Below are 22,025 nucleotides of genomic sequence, written 5' to 3' on the forward strand. Positions count from 1 at the left end.
TCCAGCCTGGGAAACGGAGACTCCATCTCAAAATAATAATAAAAATAATAATAACGATAGTATATTAGTAATTAATAACTTAGGCAAAACACAAGATACCAACTCCAATAAATCCAGCACTTGGATTTGTAATTTATCTCAAGAGGTGTGCATTAGGATAATAAAGAAAGGAAAATAAATTTAGATAGATGCAAGCAGAACTTTTTGTTCTTTTAAAGCCAAGCCTCAGCCTTCCACCCCCCACAGCCCAGGGTCTGACCCCATAAATTCTCTGGAACTCAGCCCATGGTGCATCTCTGCCTCCTGGGTGACTGGGGAGCAGAAATAAAAATTATGTTCCAGTGAAAGTCAATATAAAATTGTACACTCCGCACGGACACAAAAATGCATCTCATTCCAGTTTCCATCACCTACGCAGACAACTCCAGCTTTCGCTTAATTAAATAAAAATTTTAATCGTCCGGATCTCAGAAGTTCCTGGATCCAAGCGCCCCCCTATACCGTCGTCCTCTCCCATCCACCAGGTCCCAGCGCTCCTCCCGCCTCATCGCAGGACGCGCCTCCATCGCTCGCAGAAACGTTTTCAAGCAAACCTTTCCCAGCTTAAGCTCCGATTCCAATATAAGGGGCCCACAGGTCTCTAATTTTTTACTTAGCTAGGCTCCAAAGGATACCATAGAGATTCAAGGGAATCCAAAAGTAAAGAATCGAGTACTGCTGGGCGACAAACAGACCTAAAAAAGTCGCTGGAACGCGCCGAGGGGAGGTCCGGCGTCCGACCCCTAGGCCCCGCCCCCGCCATTGTACCCGCCCATCCCGCCATTGTCCCCGCCCACCCCGCCATTGTCCCCGCCCATCCCGCCATTGTCCCCGCCCATCCCCGCCATTTGCCCGCCCACCCCCGCCATTTGCCCGCCCATCCCCACAGTTGTCCGCGCCGCCCTGCCCCTGCCCTTGCCCCTTGCGCCGCCCCAGTGCACTCGCGTACGCGCAGGTTCCTGCCGACCCGGAAGCGGATCTCGCGGGGCTACTGGCGCTCTCGGGTGAGTGAGTCTCCGTCTTTCGGGTTCAAGCCTGCGCCTCGCAGGCCACAGGTTCCCACGCTCCGCTGTCGGGTTTTGGGGTCGCCCTGTAGGTTAAAACCCCGAACCTGCTCATTCCTCTCGCGGCGTGGCCCTAAGACGTTCCCAGTCCCGTCGCTCCGAGAGGGTCTAGAGATCTGCGTCCATTTCGGATTAAAATCGTTCTGAAGTGGGTACTGGCCCCGACCTTTTTGCTTTAGGTCAGTGTGGACACCGACCGCCCACCGCGTCGTTTCTCTGCTTAAAACTCTTCTCTGACTCCCTCTTCCCTCCCCCTGGTAAAGCCCTCACTCGGGGAGGATACACCCCCTTCGCCCTCCTCCAGGGAGAACAGAGGGGAGGCAGAAATGGAGGATAAAGAGGGAGAAATGCGCGAAATTAGACAGCCATCAGAAACAATAGCAGGGACTGAAAAAAAGGATGCTACCAAGATGGGGCAAACACTGTCAGAGAAGGAGAGGAAGGGAAGCAAAATGAGCAGAAAGGGACAGGAAAACGCCGAAATGGGAAAAAGAAAAGGACAGAAACAGAAGGTGGAAGAGAGACATTTACAGAGAGGGGGGAAAAAAATCACATAATGGTAGAGAAAGGGGGGGCACCCAAATCCGAGCGTGGAGTTGATTTAATATGGAGCATTAAGTTGTGAAGTACTGATGTATGGCTCTATAATTAATTTAAAATTTGTTTCATTGTTTGTGCAGAAGAGAATGCAAATTGCAAAACTAGGGTGTGAGGCTTCTGCGTTTTCTAATTATTACATCAGAAGCAACCCTTATTCAGCCATAGGGTTAACTGACTTAGCTCAGTTAATTCCAGCTCACCCTCTTCCCTTTCTCTGATCTTGAGGAGAGTCAAGAAATGGGAAGAAACTATGACACCGTATGCTGCTTTTGCAAACAGACATTAACAATATTATTCCCTCCTTTTTTGTGTGTGGCTTGTGTCATTTTCTAAATTTGACGTGTATTCAACTTGTCTTAAATGTAATTCCAGAATTTATTGGATTTAAAAAAATATTTTCAAATTATTTTCTCTTAAATGTATTTTTCAGCTTATGAGGTTTAAATGCTTTCTTTTTCTTTCTTTCTTTCTTTTTTTTTTTTTTTTTTTTTTTTTTTAGACGGAGTCTCACCCAGGCTGGAGTGCAGTGGCTTGCTCTCAGCTCACTGCAACCTCCGCCTCCAGGGTTCAAGCGATTCTCCTGCCTTAGCCTCCCTAGTGGCTGGGATTACAGGCATGCACCACCATGCCCGGCTAATTTGTATTTTTAGTAGATCCCCTTGTTAGCCAGGCTGGTCTCAAACTCCTGACCTCAAGTGATCTGTCTCCACCTCTCAAAGCACTAGGATTACAGGCGTGAGCCACCACTCCTGGCCCAAATGCTTTCTACTTTTTATCATATATTGGAACTATTCTTTTATGTCTGGTACTTGATTTCACAGTGTTTCGCTCTAAGGTGTTGATAATCTTTTAGCACTTAAAATCTGGTTTAACCAGTTAGTTTAATAGAGTTGACCTTGAACAACACCAGTTTGAGCTACGCAGGTCCAACTATACAGGGGATTTTCTTCTACCCCTGCCACTCCTGACACAGCAAAATGAACCCCTTCTCTTCCTTCTCCACTGCAGCCCACACAATATGACCTCAGGGAGGATGCGAGGAAGATGAAGAACTGTGATGATCCGCTTCTTCTTAATGAATGGTAAATATATTTTCCCTTATGATTTTCTTAATCACATTATCTTTTCTCTAGCTTTTTTATAAGAATACAGTATATAATACATGTAACATACAAAATATGTGTTAATCAACTGTTTATGTTTTCAGTAGACTTCTGGTCAACAATGGGTTATCAGTAGTTAAGTTTTTGGGGAATCAAAAGTTATACCTGGATTTTTGACTGGGGGTGGGGGGATTAGCACCCCTATCACTGGTGTTGCTCAAGGCTCAGCTATATTCAGTTTCTTTACTCCCTTATGTCATCTGAAAGCCTCCCATTAAGTAGATGTTCCCCCAGGTCCCCTTTGTCCTTTCTCTGCAAGATGTTGAAGAATGGCCTGGATTGGTGTGGAATTTTGTTCCAGCAGAGCCCATCTGTTCATAATGAAGAGATTACTGAGCACTAATCTCCACAGCTGACCCCCTTTCATGCTTTCCAAGAGTAATAGCTATTTGTAATTTCATATTTTTGAATGTTTTTCTGGAAAAGAATTAAATCCTTGGGATCGATTAAACCCATGAAATAGAAGCTTCTACTCAGGAATGTGAATGGTGATCTGGAAATAAGAATAAACCTTTGCTACTGCCCTATCCAGGACACCATTTCAACATTCATTTACAACTGAGTTCTCACTCAGCTCAGACCTTTTCCAGGTAACTTGATGAAATGTCTCCTCTCTCTGAGGCTCAGTGTGCCCACCTGTAACGTGGAGATGATGGGTATACCAGAAATTCTGAATCTGAGCCGATGGGATCCCTGAAATAATGTTCAGGATTGAGCATGTGTCTGCATGTGGCAATTTTTTGAGAGAGGGTGCCCAGTAACAGTCTTAAATGACTCTCAGACTTCCAAAAATGACGGAAACTACTAGGAAAGGGGTCGGGGCATAGGCTTAGAGATAGGAGAGCTGCTTCTCTCTCAGCTTTTTATTCTTTCTCCGTATCTCTGCATCAGGAGTAAGTCTTAAGTTTTATTATGTCATCTCCTGGCATTAAATCTTTTTATGCTTTCCCCCTGCCTGTGGGACAAAAATCTAAACTGCTTAGTATGGCTACAGCAGCGATTTGTGGAGCTATGGTGGCTCTTCACCTGTTCCAATTTTAGGCTTTTATATCCTGCATTGACTGACAGTCATTGGGTGCTGGCTACCCAGGGAGAGGCCATGAATTTGGACACAGCAGTTCTTCTTGGCTGAGTGTCAAGTGGACAAAGGACAATGCGATTGATGCAGAATGTGTGGGTTTCAGCAAGAAGGGAGAACTTTTTGAAGACATAGGTGGAATAACTCACTTCTTAGTCTCTGTTTAGGAGTTTATTTTTTTCATGAGTTTATTTTCACTCTTGTTGCAGTTGGAAGCTAAGGACCATCTTTTTTCTGTATCAAGCCTCTTCCTGTGTGTGTGTGGTAGAGGAAGGGGATGTATTGGTTTTAAGCATTAAACAACATATTTTTGACCTACAGACTGATCTTACCTGAGAAAGAAACTCAGAGGAAGAGGAAAGACAGAAGAAGAGGGAATGGCTCTTTCTCAGGTAAAAGTTATATTCTTGGTTGATTGTTTTGTCCTCTCCTTCCTGAAATGCCATATTTTGGACTTGCTAATTTTATCTGACTCTGAAGTGTCCTGACTAACATGTATATTCACACCTAGGGCTTTCCCTCAATTCCATCTCCACGTAGATTCCATCTCACTGTGACCCAGTAACATGGAACTTTGGAAAAGGTTCCATTTAGATGATTGTTCTGGGAAGGGTTTTATGCCTCTGGATTGGGTACGGGGGGGCAGGCTTCATGGTGTCAGTGAGGTTGGGTGGTAGTGACTGTTTAGAGACTTCATTTGGATGCCCTTTCAGCTCTTTGTAAACCAGGATTAAAGAAGCTGCATACGTAAGTGATATATTAATGTGCACAAATACCTGGAAAACTTTGGAAAAGAAGACTGATGAGGGAAACTTGCTTAGCTTGAGTTTATAATACATTTGTAGCTAAACAATTGAATCAGTGTGTTTCTGGCTCTAAAATATTAATTTGGAATAGAATGGGAGGTTCAGAAGTAGACATTGGGGATGGAGAAGGTAGTCTTTTCATAATTGGTTTTAAAATATTAAATCAACATAATCGTCTTAACAGCAGGAGGTTCTTGAAATTCTTCACAGTGCATCCATCTCATGAAGACTCTGCTGTTCATTTAGGAATTCTCATGCAGTGGGTGTTTAGATAAAAATGTCTATAATTTACTATTTTTCTTAATTTAACTTTAAGTCCAGGGGTAGGTTTGTTATATAGCTAAACTTGTGTCATGGGGGTTTGTTGTACAGATGATTTCATCATCCGGATATTAGACCTCGTACCCATTAGTTATTTTTCCTGATCCTCTCCCTCCTCCACCCCTTGATAAGCCCCAGTGAGTGTTGTTTCCTTCTATGCGTCCATGTGTTCTCATCATTCAGCTCCCACTTGTGAGAACATGCAGCATTTAGTTTTCTGTTCCTGTGTTAGTTTGCTAAAGATAATGGGCTCCAGATCCGTCCATGTTCCTGCAGAGGACACGATCTCTTTTTTTTTTATGGCTACATAGTATTCTGTGGTGTATGTGTACCACATTTTCTTTATTCAGTCCACCATTGGTGGGCATATAGGTTGATTCCATGTCTTTGCTATTGTGAATAGTGCTGCAGTGAACATATGCACGTATGTGTATGTTCATGCACGCATGATGGGATTGCTGGGTTGAATGGTAATTCTGTTTTTAGATCTTTGAGGAATCACCACACTGTCTTCCAGGATGGTTGAACTAATTTACACTTCCACCGACAGTGTGTAAGTGTTCCTTTTTCTCCACAACCTCAGCAGCATCTGTTATTTTTTTGACTTTTTAATCATAGCCAAAAGGGGCTGAGTGGGGTGGCTCACACCTGTAATCCCAGCACTTTGGGAGGCTGAGGCGGGTGGATCACCTGAGGTCAGGAGTTCGAGACCAGCCTGACCAACATGGTGAAATCCCATCTCTACTAAAAATACAAAATTAGCTGGGCATGGTGGCAGGTACCTGTAATCCCAGCTACTCGAGAAGCTAAGGCAGGAGAATCGCTTGAACCCAGGAGGCAGAGGTTGCAGTGAGCCAAGATCGTGCCATTGCACTCCAGCCTGGGCAACAAGAGCAAAACTCCATCTCAAAAAAAAAATAATAATTAAAAAAAAATACCCAAAAGATGGCTATAATATAGCTAAGAACTGTGAGCAGAACTTTCTGTCATCAGAGAGGCAGGAGCCAAATTCTGATCACACTACTTGTTGTTAAATACTCCATTTCTTTTGTAGTAAACATCACATGATATATATATATATTTTATGATAAAATGTCACACAGTGATGCTTAGGGACTAAGAAGTAAAACATTATGTTATCCAGTCCACCATCACTCACTGTCTCCATCAGGAACTACTGTTCATTCTTTTCATTGGAAGAGAAATCATAAAAATCATAATTTAATTTTAGAAAATGTTGAGTGAATATTTTGTTGTGATACTCTGTTTTGCAAATTTGTATATTTGTATACTGTATGTCTTCGTTTTGTTTTTATGCTGGTAAACGGAGATAACTTGAGTTTTTACTTTCTCATTGGAGCGTTCTCTTACTGAAGACACATGGGTTGTTTACAGTTTTTCTCCATTATAAAGAATCCGCATTGGCTGCCTCTGAGCAGGCCAACTCTACTACAGCTGTATGAGGATTCCTCCAGGTTGGGCAATTTGAAGCATGATTACTGGCTTAATAATGATGTTTCTGAGGAAGCTCAGACATTACACTTACTAAAAAATACTTTAAATCAACTATCTTAACCACGCTCAGAGAGCTGAAGTAAACGGTGGACAAAGAACTAAAGGAAAGTAGGACAACAGTGTTTCAACGAATATCAGTAAAGACATAGAAATTATTAAAAAGAAAAATAGAAGTTTTGGAGCTGGAAAGTATAACATGAAAATTTCAACTATAAAGTTTCAAGAGTAGATTGACAGAATATAGAATCAGCTAACTTAAACTTCAGGTTAATTGAAATTATTTAATCTGAGCAGAAGAAAGTGAAGAAAAATAAAATGTAAGAAAGCTTTGGGACACCATGAAGCATGTGCATGTATGCTTAATAAGAATTTTCGAAGAAAAGGAGAAAGCAAAAGGCAGAAAGAATATTTGAAGAAATAAGAACTGAAACCTCCCAAATATATAAAGAACATGAATCTGTATACCTAGGAAACTCAGTGAACTGTAATTGTGATAAACTTATAGAGATCCACAGCAAGACACATAAACTGTGGAAGGAAAAGAGAATCATGATAGTAGCAACATAGAAATGATTTGTCATGTACAGTGATCCTCAAAAAGATTAACAGCCAAATTCTCATCAGAAACTATGGAGGCTAGAAATTAGTGGAATGACGTACTCAAAGTTTGAAATGAAAGGACTATCCAGCAGGAATTCAATATCAGGTAAATTATCCTTCAGAATTGACAGTGAAATTGAGATCCCCAGATAAACAAGAGCTGAGGGAGTTTGCATTAGTGGACTTAACCCTGCATGAAATGTTAAACGGTCTTTTAGGCTGAAATTAAAGGACACCAGCAGTACCTTAAAGCCATAAGAACAAATTAATATGGGTAAAATACCTACATAGGTATAAATATAAAAGCCAATATTACTGGTTTTTTAAAAACTTTTTTTCTGTATGATTTAAAAGACATGTATAAAACAATAATTGTAAATCTGTTACTGGCTATAAAATGCGTAGAGAAGTAATTTTTGACAGTGTAAAGAGAACCAGCCAGAGCTATATAGAAACAGAAGTTGTTATGCAATTGAAGCCAACTTAACATCAATTGAAACTTAATTATTATCAGCTTCTGATGTAAATTTTAATCCCCAGGGCAACCATTAAGAAAATAACAAAAATGTAGAGAAGGGAACCGAAATGATATTCACACACAAGCTTATACACACAAAGAAGGAAGTAAGGGGATAATTACAAAACAAAAAAGATAGGCATATAAAAAAAAGTAGCAAAATGGTAAAAGTAGTTCTTTTATTGGTAGTTACTTTAAATGTAAGCGGATTAAATTCTCCATTAAAAGGCACTTATTGGAGGAATAATTTTTTAAAACTATGATTTCACTATATTTATAAAAGACTTCCTTTAGAGCTAAAGACACAAATAGGCTGGAAAGTATAATAAAGGGATGTAAAAAGGTATTTCATGCAAATATTAAACCTAGCTGGAAGCTATACAGATAGCAGACCAAATAAACTTTAAATGAAAAATTGATACCAGAGGTGTTGAAGGACAGTAAATATTGGGGTTAATCCATCAAGAACATGTAACTGCTATAAAAAATATGGATCAAATATCAAAGCCCCAAATATTTTGGAGCAAAAATTACGAGGAGATACAGTCCTACCATAATAGTTGGAGAATTCAATGCTCTCTTTTTAATAATGGATAGAACAACCAGACAGAAGATTAGTAAGGAAATAAAGGGCTTGAGCAACACTTTAAACCAAGAATATCTGACCCATGGACCACGGACTGCATGTGGCTCAGGATGGCTTTGAATATGACACAACACAAATTTGTAAACTTTCTTAAAACATGAGATTTTGTGTGTGTGTGTGTGTGTTTTTAAAGCTCATCAGCTGTCATTAGTGTTAGTGTATTTTATGTGTGGCCCAAGACAATTCTTCTTCTTCCAGTGTGGCCCAGGGAAGCCAAAATATTGGACGCCGCTGCTGTAAACTACACCAAACAAGCACGGAAAGACAACTGCACTCAGCAAAAACAGAATCTGCACTCTTGTCAAGTGCACATAGCATATTCTCCAGGATAGACCACATGTCAGGCCACAGAACAAGTCTCAATACGTTTTAAAAAGCTAGAACTCATAAAACTGTATTCTCACACCACAATCGAGTGAAATTGGAAATCAATAAAAGGAAAACTGAAAATTTCAGTTTTAAATGAATTTTAACTTCCTTATTGAGGTATGATTGACATAAAAAAGCTATACATATGTAATGTATACAATCTGATGAGTTTGGAGATAAGTATACACCTCTGACACCACCACTACAATCTGTCATAAACATATCCATTGCCCCAGAAAGTTTTTTTCCTGCTGTCTTTATTGTTTCATATTTTTGTAAGAATACAACCTAAGAACTACTGTCTTAACACATTTTTAAGTATACAATACAGAATTAACTATAAGCACTGTGTTATTCAGTAGATCTCTAGGACTTTTTCATCTTGTGTAACTGAAACTGATTACTGCCTCACCATTTCCCCACTCAGCACCTAGCAACCACCATTCTATTCTCTGTTTCTATGAGTTTTACTGTTTTCAGTTCCTTATACAAGTGGAATCATGTATTTGTTCTCTGTGTGGCCTATTTCACTTGTGTAACAATACTCCAGTTTCATTCAGGTAGTCTATAGCAAATAGCAGGATTTTCTTCTTTTTTAAGGCTGAATAATATTCGTGTGTGTGTGTGTGTGTGTACCACATTTTCTTTATCCAGTCATTCCTCGATGGACATTTAGCCATGGCTTGGCTATTAAGAATAAAGCTGCAATAAATATGGAAGTACCTATCCCTCTTCAAGATCCTGATTTTAATTCTTTTGGATATATACCCAGAAGTGCAATTGCTAGATCATGGTCGTTTTATTTTTATTATTTTTTTGTGAGACAGAGTCTCGCTCTGTCACCCAGGCTGGAGTGCAGTAGCACGATCTCGGCTCACTGCAAGCTCCGCCTCCCGGGTTCACGCCATTCTCCTGCCTCAGCCTCCCGAGTAGCTGGGACTACAGGCACCCGCCACCAAGCTTGGCTAATTTTTTGTGTTTTTAGTAGAGACGGGGTTTCACCATGTTAGCCAGGATGGTCTCGATCTCCTGATCTCGTGATCTGCCCGCCTAGGCCTCCCAAAGCGCTAGGATTACATGCGTGAGCCACTGCGCCCAGCCAGTCGTTTTATTTTTATTTTTTCCTGAGATGGAATCTTCCTTTGTTGCCCAGGCTGGAATGCAGTGGCGCGATCTCGGCTCACTGCAACTGCTGCTTCCCCGGTTCAAGCGATTCTCCTGCCTCAGCCTCCTGAGTAGCTGGGATTACAGGTGCCCACCACCACGCCTGGCTAATTTTTATGTTTTTAATAGAGATGGGGTTTCACCATGTTGGTCAGGCTGGTCTTGAACTTCTGATCTTGTGATCCGCCCACCTAGGCCTCCCAAAGTGCTGGGATTACAGGTGTGAGTAACCACACCCAGCCTATTTTTAATTTTTGAGGAACCTCCATACTGTTTCCATAGTGGCTGCACTAATTCATATTCTGACCAACACTGTACAACAGTTCCCTTTTCTCCATATCCTAGACATCGCTTGTCCTTTTTTTTCTTTAATGGTCATCCTAATAGATGTGAGATCATATTATGTTGTTGATTTGCATTTTCCTGGTGGTTAGTGATATTGAGCACCTTTTCATGTACCTAATGGCCATTTTTATATTCTCTTTGGAAAAAATGTCTGTTCAGCTCTTTTGCCCGTTTTTTATTGGGTAATTAGTTTTTTTGGCTCTTGAATTGTAGGAGTTCCTTCAATTTTTTGGATATTAACCCCTTCTCAGGTAAATAGTTTGCAAATATTTTCCCATTCCATAAGTTGCCTTTTTGTTTTGTTGGTTGTTTCTTTTGGTGTGCACAAGTTTTTTGGTTTGATGTAGTCTCACTGGTCTGTTTTTGCTTTTCTTGCCTGCGCTTTTGGTGTGATATCCAAGAAATCATTGCCAAGATAATGTCAAGAACATTTTCCCCTATGTTTTCTTCTAGGAGTTTTACAATTTCAGGTGAAACTAAAGACACAAGGTAAATTGAGTAAATTTACCTTGAGTCTTTAGTCAGTTTTGAGTTTATTTTTATTTATGGCGTAAAATAAGCATCCAGTTTCATTCTTTTGCATTTGGATGTACAGATTTCCCAGCACTATTTACTGAAGAGAGCATCTTTTCTCCATTATGTATTCTGGACACACTTGTCAAAGATCAGTTGATTGTATATGTGTAAGTTTATTTCTGGGCTTTGTATTCTAGTCCTTTTGTTTTGTGTGTCTATTTTATGCCAGTACCATACTGTTTTGATTACCATACCTTTGTAATATACTTTGAAATCAGGAAGTGTGATACTTCAGCTTTGATATTCTTGCTCAAAATTGGCTTTGGCTCTTTTGGGTCTTTACAGTTCTATATGAATTTTAAGATTATTTCTTATATTTTTGTAAAAAGTGCTACTGTGATTTTGATAGGGATTGCATTGACTGTAGATTGCTTTGGATAATATGGACATTTTCATAGTATTAATTTCCTAAGTTCTCAAACATAGAATATCTTTCCATTTGTTTTGTCTGCTTTAATTTCCTTCATTAGTATTTTATAGTTTGCAGCATGCAAGTCATTTACCTATTTGGTTAAGCTTATTTCATGTTAAAGTCACATGGGGAGTGACTGCTTAATGGGTATGGCATTTCTTTTGGAGTTGATAAAAATGTTTTTGAACTAGACAGAGGTGGTGGTGTATAACTTTGTGAATATACTAAATGCCACTGAACTGTACTTTAAAATGGCTGATTTATTTTATTTTGAGGTAAAGTCTTGCTCTGTCTCCCAGACTGGGGTGCAGTGGCATGATCACTGCTCAGTGCAGTCTCCACCTTCCAGGTGCAAGTGATCCTCCCACCTCAGCCTCCTGAGTAGCTGGGACCACAGGCCCATGCCACTGTGCCCAGCTAATTTTTTAAATTTTTTTATAGAGATAGAGTCTCACTTTGTTGCCCAGACTGGTCTCAAACTCCTGAGCTCAAGCAGTCCTCCCGCCTCAGCCTCTCAAAGTGCTGAAATTCCAGGTGTGAGCCACTGTACCCAGCCTGAAATAGCTAATTTTATGTTATGTAATTTCATCTCAGTTTTAAAAAAATAAAATTAGAGATATATAAGTTGCTTGCATTGACTCACATAAATCAGTGAATATGTACACCTCTTTTCTGTCATTTTGTGTGTAAATAAGAAATTTTCCTGTGTCCACTTGGTGAAGTGTGCTTTTATTTCAGGGACTGTTTACATTCAAGGATGTGGCCGTAGAATTCTCTCAAGAGGAGTGGGAGTGCCTGGACCCTGCCCAGAGGGCCTTGTACAGGGACGTGATGTTGGAGAACTACAGGAACCTGCTCTCTCTCGATGAGGATAACATCCCTCCAGAAAACGGTAACCACTCTTGTACATCTTTGCATTTTTCCTTGTGAGCCTCTCGGGAGGCCCCGATATGCTTGTCTGAATCCAATCCCTGTTCTAAAAGGGGAGATTGAAACTTTTTGATTGAGAGTGGAAAGGCTGCATAATGTAGCATATAGACTTTAAACTTCCCCTTTCTTCAGAAGTTCTGCACGTAATCGGGTTTGATGAGTGGTGGTTCCAGAACATCAGTGCTTACAAAACCTTATGGAAAACGTTTTTAAGTATCTGGTATCATGGTTTTATCCCTGTGCCTTTGATTCAGTAGTTTTTTCAGAGTCTGCATATTTAAAATAATCCCTAAGCATTCAGAAGAAGGCAGTCCGTTGACTAATTTATGAAATCGTTTTGGGAAATAGTTTTGCAGACCCATCTGTAATGTCCTCTCTTCGTAGCTGAACAAAAGGCTGGAAATGTATCCAGGAAAAGCACAGCATACCATGTAACTTTTTTTTTTATAAGTTGAAATCTTTCCTGAGCTGAATATTATGTTCATTTTGGAGCATAGGAAAGAGTCCTAGACTATGGAAAGTGAAGTGAAAATAGGGAAAACATCAGGTAAGTTGGAATGTGAGCACAAATAAGCGCTCAGATGGCCACAGAGTAAGCTACTCCATTGAGTATTGTTTGGGAAACTCTGCAAATGGGAAAGATCAGTGGGAAAACAAAAGTTTATTTCTTATGAGCTCTCAAAGCAAAGTCCACACCCCCTCCCACTGTCCCCCAACACAGTTACTCAAATGTGTAAAAGGTTGAACTCCCACTCTCCCATGATGCCCCAACTCTTGCAGACACAAAAGCAAAGGTGCTATCGTGACCTACAATACTCTGTTTGGCCCCTCTGACCATTTTGGTCTCTTGGTTTTGAGAGGGACCTAGATGGCTGTTTTTAAGGACTCTTTTTGTGTATATAATTTCGTCTGATGTGTGGTTTTCAGTCTGTACAGATCAGAGCTGGGGCCTTTGTAGCCCTGGCTCAGAACCTATTCAATTTCTATTCCCATTTCTTATACCCGCAAGAACTTTTCAGGAAAATGGGAAAACAGTGGCTCCCCCCAAATGTATCTGTGGTTTCCTGAAATTTTAAAGACTGTCAGTCTCTCTTACTTGTTCAAGCCCCTTGGCCATTCCTTCAGTTCTGCTTTGCCACATGTGTCTAAAGGGGAATGGGCAGGCTTTTGAGATTGTTACTCAGCAGTAATATAAAGACTTGACAGAGAGATCATCTTTTCGATTGCCATTCCAAAATGGGAATATATCTCATTCTTTTAGGTTCTCACCTTGCAGCTGTGGACAGAGCATACTGACTTTTCTTAAGAATCCTACAAAATCCGACCCTTTTATTTTACTCCCATATCTTTTATTTCTCTCCCTTTTCTAGCTTTCTACCCTGTCCAGGAACTTAAGAGAGACCTTGGTCTTCCTGATTTTATATTCTTCTAAGATTTGCCTCTGAAAGTTGCTTTTGAAATACACATTCCGGATGGGCATGGTGGCTCACGCCTATAATCCCAGCACTTTGGGAGGCTGAGGCGGGCGGATCACCTGAGGTCGGGAGTTCGAGACCAGCCTGACCAACATGGAGAAACCCCGTCTCTACTAAAAATACAAAAATTAGCTGGGTGTGGTGGCGCATGCCTGTAATCCCAGCTACTCGGGAGGCTGAGGCAGGAGAATCGCTTGAACTTGAGAGGCAGAGGTTGTGGTGAGCCGAGATCGCGCCATTGCACTCCAGCCTGGGCAACAAGAGCGAAACTCCATCTCAAAAAAAAAAAGAAAAAGAAAAATACACATTCCTAGAGTCTGAAATTTCCTCTCTTTCTGCTGTGATAACCCACCAATGGGAATGGACAACTTTTGGTGGACTCTCCCATGGAAGAGGTTTCCTTGGTAACAGAATATTCTTGAAAGAGAACATTAATTAATCTGTTACAGTATCATTCTGCATAGAGGTGCCTCTTGAAGCCACTAAGTAGAGTAGCCATCATGTCCCAGTATGCTGAGAGAGAATCAGGAGAGCCTGAGGGATAAGTGCTTCTGACCTTCTGGTTTTTGTGGAGTTTACAGTGTCTCCCAAGGGCAGTGTGACGATGCTGATAGATATATAATGATCATCGCCTTGGAGCCAGCAATACAAGGTGTAGGAGTTTATCCTAGGAAGAACATTGTCCAAGTTCTCAACCTCATATCTGCGAAAATGTTGACCAAACTGTTGTTCATACCACATTGTTCATCCCATATGCGCAGTTGTACATTTTTCTTCAGTATGATTTTTATGCCTTTATTGAGGGAGCTTATAAAGTTGATTTAGGCATACATTTTTAAAGTTCAGTATAATTTGTTTAAGCCACTGACACTTTCATTTTGCCAATGTCATTGGTATAAATGAACTTGTATTTAATCACCAGTTACATGTTTTTATGATACTCTTAGTGTTTTTTGTTTTATATCTACAGTGTGTGGGGCCATGAGATGAATGAATATTGTTTTATTATATATATATTTTTCTGCTTCATATACTCTCATGATGTTTTATATATTTTACCAGAAGCTTTCTTCCTTGCGTGTTTATGTCTGAGTATTAGCTTCCTCAAAACATATATAACCTCCAAAACTTTGTTAAAGGATAGTATTAGTTATTCCCTTTACTTCTGTTTCCTGTAACTTTATATCAACTCTTAGCTTATACTTTTTAAAAATAGACTTTTTGTTTTTTAGCAATTTTATGTTCACAGCAAACTTGATGGAAGGTACTAGATTTCCCATATACTCTGTGCCCCCACACATGCACAGCGTCTTCCCCCGTTATCACCATCCCCCATCACAGTGCTACATTTGTTACAATTGATAAACCTACATTGACACATGATTATCACCCAAAGTCCATAGTCGACGTTGGGGTTCACTCTATGTATATGCTTTGGGTTTGGGCAAATATATAATAGACATATATCCTCCATAATAGTGTCTTTTTTTTTCTAATAATTGATGATATATTGGTTTTAAAAAAATCATTTTACTGATGCAAAATAGTCATCAAAAGAAATTAGTTTACAAAAAGACTTCTAAAAATATTTTGAGAGGTGGGGCCTATTATATAAAACCCTTAATTTCTTTAATTTCCACTAGTTTATCATTTTTTTCCAGAACAGTAGTATTCACTTGGTATTTCAAGCACATGTTAAGAAGGAAATTACAGGTTTCCTACACCCACATTTGGGCTGTCACTGATATTCCCAAGGGCAGTCCTGGCAGCACCACGCGGCTGTTACTGTCATTGTATCATACTGTATTCAGCACTCACTAGAAACAGGGTATAGGTGATAGTATCGACTGCAATAGCACTACAGGTAAATGATAAACAAAACAAAACAGAAACAAAACCAATCCCACAATTTCCAAGTTCACCTGGACTGTAACTTCTCTTGCAACTCCTTCAAAATAAAGGACAACAGAAACAACAACCAGACCTCTAGGGTGTTTAAAAAGATGAAGTGGCGCTGCAGAGCTGGGCTCTGCTCAAAGATGGCAGTGCCATCCATTACAACCGCCTTCCATCACTGGAATTGTGTCTTATGTAACCAACTAGCATGCAGCATTGTAATCTTACAACTGATCACGTGGACAGTGAACAGCGGTCAACTTAGTCTTAAAAAAAAAAAAAAAAACCCGAAAGACCACACAGTCCTGAAAATTTCCCAGCAGCACTCTCAGTCATCAGTATCTCAGGAACTGAACTTTTGAACAAAATAGAGATTCAAAATCCACTTTGCTACTTCTCTGAGGACAATGTTTCAGGGTAAACTGGTGGTATTTCCCAGTGGCATGCCCACTTGACAACATGCCCGTTCAATCATTTCCTTTCCTTCTCCACCACTTGGCCTCCGGCCTGAGAAAGGGGTCAGCAATAAGGAATGACAGACAGTAAGGCCATCTTACAATGTCAGAAAATGTATTTGGCTTTTTTTTTCTTTTTAAAATAAGTGCATACAAATACAGCTAGAAGCATTTCTGATTTGCCAAGTGCTCTAAAAAAGCAGCGCAAGTCACAGCCTACATAGAACGGTAACTATCACCAGGATAATAAAGCACAAAGATATGCTAATAACGTTAACAAAAGAAAAAAATGCCTTTATAAGTACATACCTTTTGTCGTAAAAAAAAAAATATAGAAACACAATGTATTCAAAAAATCAAAATTATACAGCCATGTTTATGAAGTCTACATTTCCCTTGTCTTGGATATGTATACATATGGAGATATATATACAATTCAAGCAGTTTTAATTAGGGGTAATCGTTGGGTTTTTCTGAAACCGGAAAGTCACGAGCCTCTCTCTTTTTTCACTTTCACATCTCCAGCAAGGATGGTTGCAATTTCCCCTTGCATAAAGGCCCAGGGGACATTGGAGCCCACAAGAGGGCATTTTTCCCCACTAGGACAATAGACCTCTCCACTAGCTTCCTGCTGTTTGATGCTTTGTCTGGAGCAAGGGAAGCAGAACTTGTGCGAAGGGACGGATGGGCATTGCACAAAATGGGTGTCCTCCAGCTGCTCGTGGCAGAGGGTGCAGCACAGCGGGGCACTGGCTGCCAGAGAGGAGACCAGGAGGCTGGCAGGGTGCACTGGCTCCGGTCCTCCTGTGTTGCCTGCTCCCTGGCCCCCCATCTCTCTGGGACCCAGCCTTCTTTGGTTCATAGAGGACGGAGAGGGCGGACTGTTGCTATTCCTCCTGGTAGTGGAGTGAACCTGGTTGGCATATTTTGAGGCATGACTGCCCCCTGCATTGTCTGTTACTAAGATCAGGGCTGCCATGGGGGACTGGCCATTCTGGGCTGCTTCAGGCGGTGTGGTCCGGTTGGAATGAGGTGAGGCAGTGGGTGGTGGCGGAGACAGAAAAGAGGATGTAGGAGTCATGGGGATCTTGAGCCCTTCTGTGGATGTGGACAGCCACGGCTGGGCGTCTCCATTGATCTTAGGGGGCCCGACTTCACCTTCTGGTTCTGGAGAGGGCTTCCTTTTCCTTGCTGTTCTTGCAACTGCTTTAGACCCGTTGGCCTCGAAACCCAACAACCTGCCTGCAGTCAGGGCCGTCTCCTTCTTAAACTTGCTCTCGAAGGGCCCCGAGTGGCTGTGCTGGTGCAGCGCCAGCCGCATGTCACGCACAGTCTTGGGCCTGTTGACCCAGTCCTGCTCTCCAGACCCGCGGCTCTTGCCCGCACCTTCCGCGCTCAGCTCAGCGCATAATAGTATCTTACAGAATAATTACGCTGCCCTAAAAAATCTGTGCTCTGTCTGTTCACCTCTCCCTCTCCCCAGCACCTGGCAACCACGGATCTCTTTACTGTCTCCATAGATTTGCCTTTTCCAGAATGTCATATAGTTGGAACCATATAGTATATGGCCTTTTCAGATTGGCTTCTTTCACTTAATAATATGCATTTAAATTTCTAGGGCTGGGCGCGGTGGCTTATGCCTGTAATCCCACTACTTTGGGAGGCCAAGGTGGGCGGATCACAAGGTCAGGAAATCGAGACCATCCTGGCTAACACGGTGAAACCCCGTCTCTACTAAAAATACAAAAAATTAGCCAGGCGTGGTGGTGGGCGCCTGTAGTTCCAGCTACTCAGGAGGCTGAGGCAGGAGAATGGCGTGAACCTGGGAGGCAGAGGTTGCAGTGAGCCGAGACCGCACCACTGCACTCCAGCCTGGGCGACAGAGTGAGACTCCATCTCAAAAAATAAATAAAATAAATTTCTTCCATGTCTTTTTATAGCTTGACAGCTCATTTCTTTTTAGCACAGAATAACATCCCTTCATTGCACACACTGTGTAAAGAATGACTCCTACTTATACACAAGACAGCTTACTCAGGACAGCAGCATGATCTGGTCACTGTCTAAACAACTTGTGCAAGATAAGGTGACTTAAATGCTATCTGAGAGCAGTGGTGCTGTCACACTATAGGTGACACAGCTCAGGTCCCATATCTGCCTTGAAACATTTCTTCCTACACTCCTCGTATTTGCTGTGACTTGTAATCTGTACTGCCCTGGGTGGCCAGTGGTGCTTAATGCTGTGAATATGGCATCTTAGCCTGCACACACAGGTTCAGATTCTGGCTTTTAAATTTGCTTTCTCTGTGAGTTAGGGATAGATATGTAAACCTCTTCAGCCCTTTGTTTTGATATGAAAAGGTGTAATAATTTACCTCAAGAGGATTTAAATCAATTAATGCTGTTAGAGACCTTAGTAACTTGCATAGCATTTAGTATGGTTTGAAAAGTTACCTTTATGAATAAGATAATGTCAAGTGTCTGTCATGTTTCTTATGAGATTGACCTTTGCCTGCATTATGTCTTACATATTTTCTTTTTTTGTAGTTTTTTTTTCATATCAACATTTTCTCTGACTCTACATAATAAAACGTTAAAGCACACAGCTTTCATTATATGTATTTTTTGGCCATAGAACCGGAAAACTAGATGACATTTCCTAGTCAGGGAGTTTCTCTATATACTGCTGTCATATAACTGCAGGCATGAAATTATTTCAGACTCCCCTCCTAATTCTTCATCTTTATAATAATGTGCATTTACCTGAAGCTGATATTCAAAATTTAGTGATTCTCAACGTATTATTTTTCCTATTGTGTGTCCCTTCTGTTTTTTCTGTAGTTCATAAGCAATAATTCTTTAGAATTTCACTGACAATTTTGTGTAATTGTGGTTGTTTATTAACTTGCCTGTTAGATTTTCACAGGTTACTAAAGTGTTTTATTTATTTTTATAATGATTTACAGATGATGGTTTTTCAGTATATATTATGCAATATAACCACCATGCACAAATTGTTCATGCTGCAAAATGCACATTCTACGTGGGTATAGGTATTTTTATAACAAGTACTCATATTTGCAATTTGTAAATATTCAAAATTTTATTAAATTCTTCCTAATTTTTCCTTGCAGTTTTTTTGCAATTATGAATTGTCGTTTTTAAATATTTTTTATTAGATAAGCTTGATCTGTGCCTTACCTTTTATTTGTGTGTAATAATTGTGTACTAAATAATGCATTAGTATTTGTTTATCTTCAAATATGAGACTACCATATAGCTATGCCAATTTACGTGTTCCTTGGAGTGGTGGTGGAAAAATACTTCTTCTTTCAGAGTTTATGTGGATTTACATAGTATGAGTGTTTTAGCTATAGGGTGTTTTAAACTGTGCTTAAAATAATTTGTTACATGTTTTGTTACTATGTTACTTTACTGAGGACAGCTAGTCCCTTTGTGTTCTTAAATGTTTAAAGACAATTGAGAAGCTTCATAACTCTGTTCATTGTAAATCTTAGTTTTCTTGTAATATGTATTTTAATAAAATATTTACCTTGCAACTCTATTTGATGGAAAGCCTGTGGTTTTTTAATATCTTTCAGATATTTCTGTTGGATTTACAAGCAAGGGATTATCACCAAAGGAAAATAATAAAGAGGAATTATACCATCTGGTGATATTAGAAAGAAAGGAAAGCCATGGCATCAACAATTTTGACCTCAAGGAAGTCTGGGAAAATATGCCTAAGTTTGACAGCCTGTGGGACTATGATGCAAAAAATTACAAAGGAACGCCTTTGACCTGTAACAAAAATCTCACTCACAGAAAAGATCAACAACATAATAAATCCTCAATACATTTCTCTTTAAAGCAGAATGTTTCTATAAGAGATAGTGCATACCAATATTTCATACATGACAAGCCATTTATAAGGAATTTGTTAAAACTGAAAAATAACATAAGGTATGCTGGAAACAAATACGTGAAGTGTTTTGAAAATAGAATCGGATTAAGCTTACAGGCACAGCTGGCTGAACTACAGAGATTTCAAACTGGGGAGAAAATGTATGAATGTAATCCAATTGAGAAGTCTATCAATAGTTCCTCAGTTTCACCACTTCCTCCTTGTGTCAAAAACATTTATAATAAATATAGAAAGATTTTGAAATACCCTTTGTTACATACACAGTATGGGAGAACACACATTAGAGAAAAATCATACAAATGTAATGACTGTGGAAAGGCTTTTAGCAAAAGTTCGAACCTCACTAATCATCAGAGAATTCACTCTGGACAGAGACCTTACAAATGTGATGAGTGTGGCAAAGCCTTTAACCAGTGTTCGAACCTCACTAGGCATCAGAGAGTCCATACAGGAGAGAAACCATATCAATGTAATATATGTGGCAAAGTCTGTAGTCAAAATTCAAATCTTGCAAGTCATCAGAGAATGCATACTGGAGAGAAACCTTACAAATGTAATGAATGTGGTAAGGCATTTATCCAGCGTTCACACCTTTGGGGTCATGAAAGAATTCATACTGGAGAGAAACCTTACAAATGTAATGAATGTGACAAAGCCTTTGCTGAGCGTTCAAGCCTTACCCAACATAAGAGAATCCATACTGGAGAGAAGCCTTACATATGTAATGAGTGTGGCAAAGCTTTTAAGCAGTGCTCACATCTCACTAGGCATCAGAATATACATCCTGGAGAGAAACCACACAAATGTAATGTATGTGGCAGGGCTTTTATCCAAAGTTCAAGTCTTGTGGAACATCAGAGAATTCACACTGGAGAAAAACCTTACAAATGTAATAAATGTGATAAAGCTTTTATCAAACGTTCACACCTTTGGGGTCATCAGAGAACTCATACTGGAGAGAAACCTTACAAATGTCCTGAATGTGGCAAAGCCTTTACTGAACGTTCAAATCTTACTCAGCATAAGAAAATCCATACTGGAGAGAAACCTTACAAATGTACTGAATGTGGCAAAGCTTTTACCCAATTTGCAAACCTCACTAGACATCAGAAAATACACATTGAAAAGAAATATTGTAAACATAATATACATGGTAATACTTTATTCCAAAGTTCAAACCTTGGAGATCATCAAAAAAGTTATAATAGAGAAAAACATATCAAATATAATGAGACAAAAATTAAATAATATTCAAGCTGTACTTAGCATCAGGGGGCTCCATTGTGAAAAGAAATCATATAAAACGAAAATGTGGTAAAGCCTTTAGCTATGGCTTATACCTCACTTGATACCAGAATATACATCTTTGAGATAAACCACACAAAGATAACATGTATGGCAAGGCTTATCCGAAGTTCAAGCCTTGTGGAACATCACGGAATTCTTACTGTAGAGAAGCCTTACAAGTATAATGAATGTGAACAGCTTTATAAAAATATTTACCCTATTATGGTTGTAACAGAAGACATTCAGGATGGGAACCATAGAAATATGGCAAGTCCTTTAAGCAATGTTCTGACTTGAGGGTTCACCATTCGTATTGGAGAGAAGCATTACAAATGAAGGTGGTAAATTATTTTAAATTTCTCAATGGAAATTCATCCTTATATGCAAGCATTTTGTCATACAAAAATTCAGGCTAGAAAGAACTAAGTCTTTATTCCTTGAAGATTAAGTGATCGATGTTAAATTCACAGACAATTTTAAAAAGTCACAAACTCATGAGATGGTGTGTGTCAGAGGAGCAAGGACATCTGTGGAAAGATCTAACTTCAGTGTTAAGGATTTTTTATTCCGTTATTTCATATTTTTAAAAGTATGAAATCTGTTGATGTTAAATCTTCATCGCATGCTTTTCATTTATCATGATTGTCTCAAGGAATGGATATAAGATGGAAGAGACTACTTCCTTAGGTGTGGCTTATTTATATTATTGAAACCTGGAAAAAGCAAGAACACTAATTTTTTTTTCTTTTTGGAGACAGAGTCTTGCTCTGTTGCCCAAGCTGGAGTGCAGTGGCACGTTCTCAGCTCACTGCAACCTCTGCCTCCCGGGTTCAAGCGATTCT

General features: G+C 39.9%; 2 protein-coding genes and 1 pseudogene across 3 annotated transcripts in view; 2 read left to right on the forward strand and 1 right to left on the reverse strand.

Moving 5' to 3' along the window:
- The first annotated feature begins 1,078 nt into the window (after positions 1–1,078).
- On the forward strand, positions 1,079–21,894 carry ZNF677 (zinc finger protein 677). The gene is made up of 4 exons (XM_030819751.1): positions 1,079–1,282; positions 4,266–4,336; positions 11,954–12,107; positions 19,574–21,894. Exons 2-4 carry the CDS (start codon positions 4,322–4,324, stop codon positions 21,142–21,144), a joined length of 1,740 nt encoding a protein of 579 aa, XP_030675611.1. The 5' UTR covers positions 1,079–1,282; positions 4,266–4,321; the 3' UTR covers positions 21,145–21,894.
- Positions 15,104–17,466, reverse strand: LOC105738312 (annotated as a pseudogene). The gene has a single exon (XR_004031915.1). The product of XR_004031915.1 is annotated as an interferon regulatory factor 2-binding protein 2 pseudogene (transcript).
- DEPDC4 (DEP domain containing 4) overlaps positions 21,226–22,025 on the forward strand; it is a 30,407-nt gene continuing 29,607 nt past the window's right edge. The window contains 1 exon segment of the mRNA XM_030820265.1: positions 21,226–21,454. Within this exon segment, the coding sequence (XP_030676125.1) occupies positions 21,226–21,454 (229 nt within the window).

This window comes from Nomascus leucogenys, chromosome 10 (assembly GCF_006542625.1).
Source record: "Nomascus leucogenys isolate Asia chromosome 10, Asia_NLE_v1, whole genome shotgun sequence".
In the NCBI taxonomy this organism is placed as follows: Eukaryota; Metazoa; Chordata; class Mammalia; order Primates; family Hylobatidae; genus Nomascus; species Nomascus leucogenys.